Source organism: Amblyomma maculatum, chromosome 3, assembly GCF_055883805.1.
Source record: "Amblyomma maculatum isolate TAMU_Amacu chromosome 3, ASM5588380v1, whole genome shotgun sequence".
Taxonomy (NCBI): domain Eukaryota; kingdom Metazoa; phylum Arthropoda; class Arachnida; order Ixodida; family Ixodidae; genus Amblyomma; species Amblyomma maculatum.
This window is the reverse complement of record NC_139346.1, coordinates 209163371-209175870: the sequence shown is the minus strand read 5'-3', so window position 1 is coordinate 209175870 and position 12500 is coordinate 209163371. Positions and strand designations below refer to the sequence as shown.

The 12500-nt window shown below is 47.0% G+C and overlaps 1 protein-coding gene across 3 annotated transcripts in view; it reads left to right on the top strand.

Annotated features, from left to right (window-relative positions):
• The window catches only part of HPS4 (Hermansky-Pudlak syndrome 4 protein), a 73239-nt gene that overhangs the window by 56095 nt on the left and 4644 nt on the right, over nucleotides 1–12500 (top strand). For all 3 annotated transcript variants that reach the window (XM_084599479.1, XM_084599480.1, XM_084599481.1), the window contains exons 3-9: nucleotides 773–869; nucleotides 3894–4034; nucleotides 7018–7125; nucleotides 8607–8738; nucleotides 9760–9854; nucleotides 10051–10120; nucleotides 10237–11640. In XM_084599479.1, coding sequence (XP_084455605.1) covers nucleotides 773–869; nucleotides 3894–4034; nucleotides 7018–7125; nucleotides 8607–8738; nucleotides 9760–9854; nucleotides 10051–10120; nucleotides 10237–11640 — 2047 coding nt within the window. The remainder of the gene's footprint in view (nucleotides 1–772; nucleotides 870–3893; nucleotides 4035–7017; nucleotides 7126–8606; nucleotides 8739–9759; nucleotides 9855–10050; nucleotides 10121–10236; nucleotides 11641–12500) is intronic.

Here is a 12500-nt window from a genome sequence, read left to right as displayed (position 1 = left end):
ATGGCCGTGTTGGCAGGAGCTGCCAACCTGGGCTTCTCAATTCTAGACGGCAGGGTGAGGTCGAAATGCAGCCTTCCTGGAGCATAGCATTCCTAGTTGGACAGGCTACCCTTACTACCTAGTAGACACATTGGCACAACTTTGTTAAGGGAGGGCTATAAATCTATGTCGGCTAGCCTTTCACATAATATGGCGACTGTACGCTAAAGAGTACGTGTGAGATAAAAGAGGCAAAATTGGTTGTTGCTGAAAGAGCATCGCTCTGTCCTAGAAAGAAAAGCCACAAAGAATGACAGTTTGGCGCGAACATTCAATCCGGCTTTTTCCAAGGCGATTTACAACTTCCGCATTGAGGCTTCCTTCGGGACACAGATATATAAACGGCATATTTAATTACCGTTACTAATTAATTAGGTTACCCGAATAGAAACAAAACTGATTCCGTCTAGGCTATGCTGCTATCAACAGCCCTTGATCGGTTTCATTCCCAATAGGAGAGTTAAAATTATTTCTTAATAAAAATATTAGACACCTTTGGCTGGGACACCCGGTATATAAAACTACTTCTCGCACCTTGGCTTTCCGCCGTCATCACCGTAGTAAAACAGAGCAACTACGTCTTTTGCCATTCACATTCAGTTAGAGCCAGCCCTGCACCACCCGCTATATCTCAGTTGAATTATCAATCTGTTATCAGTGCCTCGAACGCCTTCGGTTGACAGTGTTTCATTTAGTGAATGAAGCATCTCGTCTACTCATTTTCGCTCTCCAGCCTCGAAGATCGGCTGCTCATCGTGTACGACCGAGACCTGTGCACTAAAGAAGACGACGACCCGAGTGACGCCATCGTCTTCTTTCACCCGGCCCATGTAAGAGCTCGCATTTGCCTTTTGCGCGATCGCTGGTTGTTGTTGTGGCTGTAGGAAGAAGGAAAATAAAATGCACGGGCCTGCTACTGGCTCTGTAGCTGAGCTACCTCCGCTGCCTCGTGCAGACAGAAGAGAAAATAGAGAAGAAAGAAAAGGAAGAGGGAGAGAGACGCGCGCCGCAACAACAGCCGTCGTCCACCACCGAAGCGGTGGCGGGTGCAATGACGGCCTAAAACAGATAAAAATTCTGTGGCAGGCTAGCCCCCGCCGCAAGCGGCGGTGACCTTCCTGTCCCAGCCCCTTCAGGGGAGTTCCTATGTATGAAAGCCGTCCTTATACTAGTTGTGAGAAACGCCAGAAAAATGAGTCGGGGGAAATACGCAAGTGATTTCGTTTCAGGATTGTCACGCAACCGTTTTTGGAAGGCATTCAGGTTCGTGTCATACCATCTCGCTTCTCATTTAGCCTCCATCTGCTAGTCAAGTTGGAATATACTTACAGCATGCGATATGCATTCGACCCAAAGACATGTGCACCTCCAATAGTATGCCGCTCATTTTAGGTGCAGGTGCACAGCGAGAAGTGAGACAGATACCGCGTTTTCCCTTTCCGAAACTAAAAACGTTTAACAATTTGCCAAACTGTGTGCTAGTCTGTCAACTTTCATGCGCTGTCAAAGGCGCTATCGCACCTACATAAGAAAAGGATAACATCAAACGTATAAGCACGTCCAAGAAGCAGCTTGCATATTAAGTGCCGCGACAGCGGACAGCCTGAATGAAAGTAACGACGATTGTCTCATCTACGTGCAGGACGTCTGTGTTAGGGTAGGGTCATATCTGTTGGCTTCAGGCGAAACAGCTTTGTTTACCAGCTACACTAGTCTAGAATAGATGCTCTCTTGCGAGGCTATTTTCCCCTTGGCAAGAAATAATTTTTGTTTTCATAGGTCCTCGGCGTTAATAACAATATTTGTTGGTTAGCTTGGTATAGGGTTTTTAACGTCCCAAAGCGACTCAAACTATGAGAAACGCCGTAGTGAAGGGCTCCGAACATTTAGACTACCTGCATATGTGGGTATTTAACGTGCACTGACATCGTACAGCACGCAGGCACCTAGCTTTTCGCCTCCACCAAAAAGCGGCCGCCAAGGCCAGGATTCAATCGCGCATCCTTGGGCAAGATAGTCGAGCACCCTAACCACTGCGCCACCACGGCGGGGTAACAATTTTTATTGCACAAAATTCAGTTACAATTTCATGAAAAGCGGGCCCGTAGTAATAATAACAGTAATAATACTAATGATGATAATAGTAAAGGTATTGGAAGTGGTGCTGGTGGTGGTGGTGTTAGACGGGGTGGTGGACGTGGTTGTTGTCGGCGTAAGCAGAATATGGTTGCCTAGAACTATCTGGACCGTTGCTATCATGGGAAGAGGAAGGTCACCGTGACATGAGAATGAATGGCGAGGGTGAAGGAATGCGTAGTCAATTAGTCTAGGTGGTGTTGGCAGAAGTTTATCTCATTTTAAATTTTCATCGGTTAAGCGCCAGTTCACTGGGTTTTACGTCGTAGTGATAGTAGTATATTAGTGAAAACGTACCCATGCCGCCTCTCAAATTCTTTGCCTAGGCACGGGATGTAATGATAATACTCTCACAGGCTTCATTGAATCTGTCGTTACACAACGGCAATCATGCAGATTTTTTTATGTGGGGTAAAATTGCTGTTATGCATCCCCCTCTTGCCCCAGGTGTTAGAAAAGCGAACTGCTAACTTTTAAATATGTGCTGTTTGAGGTAGGAAAATGCCTTTTTCAGCAAACTGATGCTAGTGTTGGTGCCATGTCAAAAAAATAAGACGAATCATAGTAAGGTAGTTAACTAGCTGATAATAGCATTTTTTTATATTAGAGATGAGCACCTCTTTGCTATAGGAAATGTGCAGCTGACGTAACAGCCATATCATTTTTATTTAGTTACAGAAACCAGATTACACTTGGCTGCGTGGCTCAACAAAGTTTTGCCTTTATTCGCGCAAAAGGTGTGCGCAAGTGACGTCCTTGAAATATCTCCGTGGCGCGCGTACCAGGTGACCATCACTAACCCGCTCGCGCTGCCAGTGTTTCTCTCTGCTCCTGTCGTTTATTGTGGGGCGCGCGACTTTCTAATTTCCCCAAAAATGGGCAAAATTCGCTGAGGCACAGCGCCAATAGTTATCGCGTTTTCTAAATTTTAAATAAATTTACGCCTATTACTAATGGTAACCTAAAGATCTCTGATTGCAAACAGGTGCCCACCTGTTATATTCAAAGTGGATCAGAACGCATTTTACCAGCTTACTATAGTCGGACATAACGCAAGTCTGCAGTAATCGCTACGCAGGATGCATCCGTGAGAGAAAGTAGTCCGCTATTGAAGTTTTTTTTTTTTCGCTATTTTATTTAAAAAAGCTATCTATCAGATCAAGTTAAAAGCTCAAGAATTCTCATACCTCATGGTCTGTTTGATATAGTCAAATATATATATATATATATATATATATATATATATATATATATATATATATAAAAATGATGTTGCTCATTGTTCAGTAGGTTAATACACATTGCACGTATACGTACCACTGCCCATAATTACCAACTGCTCTATCCTATTGTACTTAATGTGACCCCATAGTTTTCTAGAAGCAGTATTACTTTACCGAAAAAGTCATCTTTTTAAGCCAAAATGCCTATTTTTGAAAAATAAGAGGCGTGCTTCCCTGAGAAACCTGGCGTATTTTTGGGGGGAACCTAAGGATGGAATGAATGAATGATGCATTTATTTATCACTTGAAAAGAATGGTTGGTTCCCTACTGGGGTGGTACAGTTAACAGCTTTTAGTTGACTGTCGAGCAACATGTGTCTTAGTTTTCACCGAGACACGTGAACACACAGTCGAGATGGCGACCTCTAGAGAGGACACGGGAAAACTCCTTTCAAACGTTAATCCGCCTCTCTCCACGCACGGTGACGTACGCAGGTGTCCCCTGCACAGAAGTGTGAGCTGAGCTGCCAGCTGGTGGGCGCTGTGCAATTCTTCAACTCGTGCTTCGACACGCCTCGGGCCGTGGTGCTCAGGAACACCAGGATAGCCGTCCGCGAACTGGACAACTACGTCATCGTGAGTGCACAGGCCCAGCTTACATCGCTTACTACTTTTGACGCGGCGTCACACTGCTCACAGCGAACTGTATGCTCGCAAGACATAATTTCACGCATGCAAAATGCTACACCGTTGCGCAATACGCGCTCGTCAGACGGGGTTCTTTTCCATCGCAACATAGCGAGAATTGTTTATGCTGTTGTTCTCACAACAGCGCCCCTCGGCTTGGTTGCAGAGGTTCAGGCATCATCATCAACCCATCTTTGTCCAACATGTATCGTATGGTCGGCCTTGTCGTGTTTGCAACGGAAAATTGCGCACGCCATTTCGAATCGAAATTGGAACGCAATCGTTCTTAGTGCAACGTTCAGGGTCGTGTCATACCATTTCGCTTTCCATAGAGCATCAGTCAAGTTAAAGTCTAGTTTGCGATAGGGATTCGAACCGACGGCACATGTACCTCCTATTCTATGCCGTTCATTGTAATTGCATACGTCTAGAGAGTAGTGAGGCAGATACAGCGCCTTCATTTCCCTAAAAACCAACTTGAACACGACCACGGGGCCCCGCCGGGGTGGTGCAGTGATAAGACGCCCGACTAATGTGCCGGACTACCCGGGCTCGATCCCGACCGCGGCAGCTGCGTTTCGATAGAGGCGAAACGAAGAGGCGTCCGTGTGCTGTGCGATGTCAGCGCACGTCAAAGATCCCCAGATGGTCGTTGTGTTGTGGCTGTAGGAAGAAGGAAAAAAAAATGCACGGGCCTGCTACTGGCTCTTTAACCGAGCCACCTCCGCTGCCTCGTGCGGACAGGAGAGAAAATAAAGAAGAATGAAAAGGGAGAGAAAGACGCGCGCCGCAACAGCCGTCGTCCACTACCGAAGCGGTGGAGGGTGCAATGACGGCCTACAACAGATAAAAATTCGGTGGCAGGTTAGCCCCCGCCTCAAGCGGCGGTGACCTGCCTGTCCCAGCCCCATCAGGGCCAGGAGCAGCCACCCTCCCGTTCCTCCCGAAATTACTCCGCAGCCCTCCACTATGGCTCCCCTTTCTCTCTATCCACTTTCACTCCCACCTTCCTCTCTTCCCTTACGGCGTGATTCGGGGGCCCACAGAAACAAGTGTGACAGATACTGCGCCTTTCCCTTCCTGTGAACCAATCATTATTATTAACACGACCACGGGCCCCGCTGCGGTAGTGCAGTGGTAAGACGATCTGACTACTGCGCCGGAGTACCCGGGTACCGTAACCCGGGTTTTATCCGGCGGCTGCGTTTCGATGGAGGCGAAACGAAGTAGCGACCGTGTGCTGTGCAATGTCAGTGCACGCTAAACATCTCCAGGTTGCCGAAATTACATCGGAGCCCTCCACTATGATACCCCTTTTTCTCTTTCCACTTTCACTCCCACGTTCCTCCATTCCCTTATTGCGCGGTTCAGGTGTCCTCAGAACAAGGCGCCTTTCCTTTCCTGTGAACCAATTAAAAAAGTTTTAAAAATTTTTTTAACAAGAAAAAAAAATCGAACCGGCCGCCGCAGGCTGCGTATTGATAGAGGTGAAACGGAGAGGCGTCTGTGTGTGCTAGTTAAAGGTCTCCGGATGAACCCAAATTATGCACCTCGGGATCTTTAATGAGAACTGACATCACACAACACGCGGACGCATCTCTGTAAGTGAGGTCCCCGCTGACCAGCAGCGAGTCATCCGCCTGCGGCTGAGGCCGCGAAGATTCAATCTTCGCCGGTCTTTGTAGCGGAAGTCCCGAAACCCCTTCCTCAGGTCTGCGTGCCAGTAGCGGAGGGTAAGGGGCCTCCATTCATTGGCGGAAAATGCAATCAATCAAGATACCCAGGTGGTGTACCTAGCCCTTTCTCTCTTCCCGCTTTCACTCCCTCTTTTCCCTTTCCCTTACGGTGTCCACGGCAAAGTGATCGGACGAGAACCTGCGTATTCACCATGGCATGGTGGCAGATACTGCGCCTTTCCCTTCCTGTAAACCAATTTATTTAATATTGTGAAGAAAAAGCACAAAAACTTGCGGTGCCTATCCTTTGCTGTAAACCAATTTATTTATTATCATGAAGAAAAAAATACAAAAATTCGCGGAATAAAAAGGTGGCGCTAAAGACGCTATATCGCGTCCCCGGGCGGAGGTATCTATAGCGGAGGGTTGGCGGTTGCTCCTGGCCCTACAGGGCTGGGAGTGGTCGGTCACTGCCGCTTGCGGCGGGGGCTAGCCTGCCACCATATTTTTATCTGTTGTAGGCCGTCATTGCACCCGCTACCGTTTCTGCGGTGGATGACGGCTGTTGCCGTCGCACGTCTTTCTCTCCCTCTTCTTGTTCTCCTCTATTTGCTTTTCTGTCCACACGAGGCAGCGGAGGTTGTTGTTGTTGTCACTTATGGCACATACCCACAGAGGGGGATCGGCCAAGAATTGGGTAGCAAAGAATTTTTTTTTATTTTTTTCTATTTTTTTTCCTTTCCTTCTTCCTTCAGTCGCAACAACTTTTTTATCACGTCCCCCTCATTATTTTTTTTTTTTTGCTTTTGAGGCTTATTTCATTATACGCGGTACGAGCAGCTTGATGAGTCCTTGTACCTTTTCCTGCTCTACAGCGCTAAATACAGAGTATTTGCACACTTTAATATGCATATTGCAGTTCATAGAAAATAGAAACGGAAGCTCAGGCGCATTCAATAACGTTCCACATACAGGCTCACATACAGGCTCTGCAGGATATTAAGGCCCACATACTGGCTCACATATAAAAGTCATCCCCCTCCCTTTACGAACAGAAAAAACAAAGCACAGTCACTATTCTACAGTGGCACTTAAAAGAAATAATAGCAATTTTTAAACAACTGTGTCCTTCATATTCGTTTGCCTCTACAGGAAAGGATGCCTGAATGACGAATGAATAAACTAATTAAGTTAAATGAGGATATTTTCGATAAAGTAATAAATGCTAAAGTCATTTTTTTCTTCTTTAATTACAGTTTCTTGGAGCGCACAAAAGTCTAGCCGACTACATCCTGCAACAACAAGCAGACATGTTCGTTCGTCTGCTCCGGTTTTATCATAGGGGCTTTCCCGATATGAAACAGGTATGTCACCCTTTCTCAACGAACAGTATAACAGTGCGGCACCGTGATAACCTACTGGTAACTTGCAGGTCTAAAGGTGGGTTTTTCTCGAAACGCTTTATCAGCCTAGCAACATTCTAAACTGAGTTGAAAATGACTTGACTGGTTGTTTTCGGAAAGTTATAGTTTGAAGTTGCGGAAATTGATGTGAGGTTTAAAGTTCCAAAACTAGACGTAGTAATGAAACAAGCCATATATACAATATATAGTGAGCGATTCGTGATTAATTTATGCCACGTGGGGTTTTTTAACTCGCAGTAACATGCCACAGGATACGGGCGTCTTCTTAGCCCCATCGAAATGCAGTCACGGCGGCAGGGCTGAGACCCCGCGACCACTTGTGCGGAACGAGAATGGCTAAGCCACTCCACCATCGAAGCGTTTAAGAATTGTAACGGACAGTGTTTGAATGTGCTGTAATTCAGGTGGAATTCTTACTGATTGTTATACAGCATGCATTGAAAGGCCGAAATCGTACAGGAGTCCTCTGTAGAGAAACTCATAGTAATAGGCATCGTTTAGCGTTGATGAAATTTATGATCTTATTGACTCTGCGCCAAAAACAGCTGATGTTTTAAATTGTTTTCTAATTAAACATGTCCGCTTTATACCATCTACCATTGACTGCATGCATGTGCATACATCTTCGTGTGTGGGTATGACAGTTTCTTTAACCGACTATCAGCACCACCCCCCGTTTCGTTCATCTTTCTGTAATTACTGTTAGAACAACACGTGGCACTATCTAAATAAATAAACGCACCTTTACTACAGGAGGAGCGCCTTTGACTTTCATTGTTAGAAAGCACGTATAAGAACAAACGGCATAAGTTTTACCCTTGGTTGTTGCATGTGATGCTTTTCCACGAGTCAAGCTTCGCCGCAAAAAGATCCTCACTGCGGAGAAGCAAACCCACATCCCAAAGAGAGAAAAAGTCGGTTTGCACGGTTAATCAAAGGCAAAGTAGGTACGCTAGCACTGCTTCGCTGGGTTAAGCTAAACAAGATGAATCTGCTTCATCTATGGTGACGCTGCTGAGGAATACAGCTAACAGTCTCCGTCGCCCTCTTTGCCAGTTACAAGGAGCGTGACGGCGCGATTCGCGGCTACAGCGCACGACATAGCCGTTCCTCCTAGATTATCTTCCAATCTTCCTTTCTCGCCGGAAAAGAGAAACAAACCGGTTCATGTAGCCGATGGGGACTTCACTCCCTCAAGTTGCGAGGATGTTGCTTGGCTGGCTTGATCCCTCGCACGGCATGGATTTTCCAAGATAGTAAATCTAGTGCTGCCGCACTAGAAGTTTGGCTTCACGGCAGCACATGCCTACGCAACAGCCTATACGTGAGCGCTACAGGAGCGCCTTTGGCGCGCTTCCTCGAGGCTAGAGCTGGCGCCAAAAGTTTCATCATTTTTATCCGACTTCTCTTTTTCGGTGCAGGCCTGCTCTAGCATAGAGTCGTTCGATGCTCGAGTGCGTGAGTTCTGTAACTCGTGCCTGCCTGTGTGTTGTGGCCCCAAGGATCAGCTCTCCAACCTCTTCATGGCAGTGCCGACGCTGAAGTTGCCGGATGTAAGTCAATCTGAAGGAATGCATTGTCTTCTATTCACGTTCTAACCCCCCCCCCCCCCCCCTTATTCACTTGCGCATCTGGCGTTGGTACAAGTAAAGCGTATTTCTTTTACTGTTTTATTTTATACGCCAGGTGTAAGCGCTCGTCGCTGCATGCCGTAATCGTGTCCTTATTTAAGAAGAAGAAGAACGCTTAGTCACCCGCAGCTAATGCTTTGGCTCCATATTCGGTTCAGCAGCGTTGAACCCTTCTCATTTTTTTTTTTCGTTTCGATTTCTTGATTCACAGTATTTGTTACACAAGGGCCGTCGTCATGAATTTTGTGGCAGCGCGGAACTCTACGTGTTATGGCGGTGCTGACAATTTGTGCAACGATTAGTTTGCAACGTGCTGTGGGCCGAGGCAACCGGTTTCTCATCAGGATCCCGGAAGGCTGACTACAAGGGCCAGTTCACAATAGTCGAATTACGGCCAAAAGCAGATAACAACGAGCACTAGAGCTCTAATTATTCCTTGACAAACGTGGATGTATAAAATAAAAACAGAAATTAAAATTCATTTCTACTTTTAGGATATTTATTACCATACTAACAATGTCCATCGACAACAAATCTCCATAAATCTATGCTATGAATGAACGTGTAATCAATTGTTGACCGCACTATTCACGAACAATCATTCCTGCCCACAATCTTTTTCATTTCATTATTTTGTCCAATCACTTACTGCGCAATAAAGTCACGCCTTATTTTCAAAATCGTATGCGGAAATGAACTATAAGCGTCGAATAGAACACGCGCAAGTGAGTTGAAATAAGGTCAGCAAAACGAGACCTTACTTGAGATAGACTGACCACTTGTGATTTTATTTTCACTCTGATGGCGCAAAGACTGCAATATGCCTGCATGTATTTCTACTCCAGCAGAAAATGTCTTCCCATGTGCTCTGTTTTGGGCGGTAGCGCCCTCCCATTCTTATTTGGAGGTGACGCCGATGGTACACGTGTGCTCCACACTGCAGGCCGCATCAAGCGTCTACAAGAACGGCTTCGCACTGCTCGAGAGTCTACAAAAAATGCCCGGTGTGCTCGCCAGCTGTATTCTATTCGACGAGAGGTGAGTTCTGCGCGCACAGCAGCCACTAAATGAAACTAGCGCAGTGTTGTATTTTTTTTTTAATTTTAAAATTTAAAACGTAGCTTGCATCGCACCTCCAAACACAATTAATTAAAAAGCGTCCTCTCGTTTCAATCTTCATCCCCTGCCTTAAATCTCATGAGGTGACTGATCAGCACTTTATTTCTGTTTTCAGAGTCCTTGCAAGCCAGTTCACTCCTGAAATAACGCAGCTCCTGCTCTTGGCAGCTACATCAAAGGAAAGGGTAAGTCTTAACACACTGCATATATTTTATGTGCATAGTTACCTTCATTAGCATTTCTAAGCTTTCGTATGGCGCCAGGAAAGAATTCATGAAAGTTTCGATTATTTCTCTTTCAGCTCGCCATGCAAGATGTCCCGGTAAAGTACAATATACCTCCAGCTGTGCACCTGGTGAACATCTACCTCGATGCCGCCTGGCTCATGGATCTGGCCGTCATCAACAAGCAGTCGAACGAGAGCCCCAAAGAGCTGGACAAGTACGTCGAAGGCCCGATCGACGATAAAAGGTCTTCGACAGGGAGCCTACGATCGACGACGCAGGACCCGGAAGGTCGAAACGCCATAAAGTACTCGCCCGAACCAGGGGACAAGGACGTGGAGAGAGCGGATTCGCTCAGCGACGTCGACTCCACTATGTCCTCCCAGGCTACCAACCAGTCATCTAGCTGCGCGCCGCTCATCTCGGCTGTGCTGCAGGCGACGGGTAAACAGAGCCTCCCAGACAGCGACTTCCTCTCAGACTTCGACTCAGCTGAAGACATGGACGCCGCAGGACCAGACACCTGTCTGAAACGTCTCGCCGAGCTTCAGAACACAGTCGCGGAGTGTCTACGAATATCCCAGGAGAATCTGGCGACGGACCCACGACGGAGAAGAAAAGCGGCGGCCAGGAGGTCAAAGAGGGACCTTCGAAAGTATGTCTCCAAGCCGGATTTGCGCTACTTTCTGAGGGACATCGAAGAGATTCAAGGCCAGGAGTGCCAAGACAGCCGTGTTAGTGCTGCGGCGTACCATTACGACGATGCCAACGTCTACCAGGACTACGATGCCGGCATGGGGTTTGACGCTGCGGGACTCTTCTACCAAGCGCAGACGATGCAGGCGCCTACTCTCCTCAGTCACTTGAAAAGTCAGAGGTCAAAGGCTACAACGACGGCGAATGAGGCCTCGTCGCCACAGCCGCAAAACCTACTCTTGTTCGATCTGTATGCGAAGAAGTTTCAACGGGCGTTTACGAAATTCGAAGAAATGTGTTCATCCCTTAGTCTTAGTAGGGAAGGGACGTCCGGAAAGAAGGGTCTGTTTAGCAGCCTCAGAAAGGCACGTGGCAGACCGCCCGAATCTGTGGTAACTGACCAAAAAGGAGGGCTTCTTCAGGAGAACAGTATAAACGGCTTTGAACTTCCACCGGTGGTTCAAGTTGAACTGGGTGAAGCGCTGGAAGTTCCCATTGGGGAGTCTAACCAGGTCTTCAGAAAACATGAGAACGTTGAAGATACCCAAGATTCCCAGCCGAACGGTGTTCCTGCACCTGAACAACCCAAAACTAAAAGTGAAAGACTGTGCAGTGCTGGAAACTATGACGACCAGCACACTGTCCCCAAAGTTGACACTTCAAGGACACATGGCCTGTGTGGGTTGAAAAGGTCAACGCTGTTCATACAGCGGTACGGCAACATGGTGTGCCTGGTACTACTTTGTGATGCAGCAGAAGAGAGTGAAGACTTTGTCTATTCACTGGTGAGCCTGATATCCAATAACCCGTTAGTAAACATTTAACTTCTCAATACACAGTGTGTGCTGATGTAAAGCCTTCAATAATATGCATTTGAAATATGAACACTTCTCCTTCATGTAGGAAATTCATTTGGCTTCCCCCATGCTTGTGACGATGACTTCACACGATAACGGTTGTTGCGAAGTACGGGGTGCGGACTCTGTGAAGGCGTTTAAAACGGGTCTTCATTTAGACAATTGCGACCAAAAAGGAAAGAAGTAGCGGGCTCCCCGAGCAGTCGTTCTTCGCTGCCCGAGGCGACTCTTCACTGCTGCCAGCTGAACTTCACCGTGTTACCGCACTTCACAAATCGTGGTCACGTGAGCCAGTCGCGGTTCCAGGAAGCGATATGGTCCTTGGGTGGCCGAGCTGGGGCCACTCCCGAGTTCTAACGCGGGGGGAGGAGACGGCGACGGTCCCTCTTCGGGACCCTCATAAATACGTCAAAGTCCGAGCAGGACGCGTTGCCTCCTCATGAGAGCACCGCGCCCTAGCTGGCATCCCGTGGCGCCAAGGGTCAGCTGGCGCGCTCGCAGCACAATTCCAAGAGTTCGTAACAGGGTCTAATGAACTAGTACAAAGCTAGTTTCTCCGAAATAAGCAAAGCACCCATCGAAAGTTACTTCACTGCTCTTTTCTAGCCAACGATCGACGTCTAATTTCTCTGGTGTTCAACCTAAAAATGCTGCACGTTTGTAATGTACCATCAGCTGCAATACAGCTGAGTATATTTTCACTCACATTTCTTAGTTTAGCACATAATTTTCATTTAAACTATCCAACAGGCACTTAATTCTCAAGTTTCTAAAGTAGCTATGACACA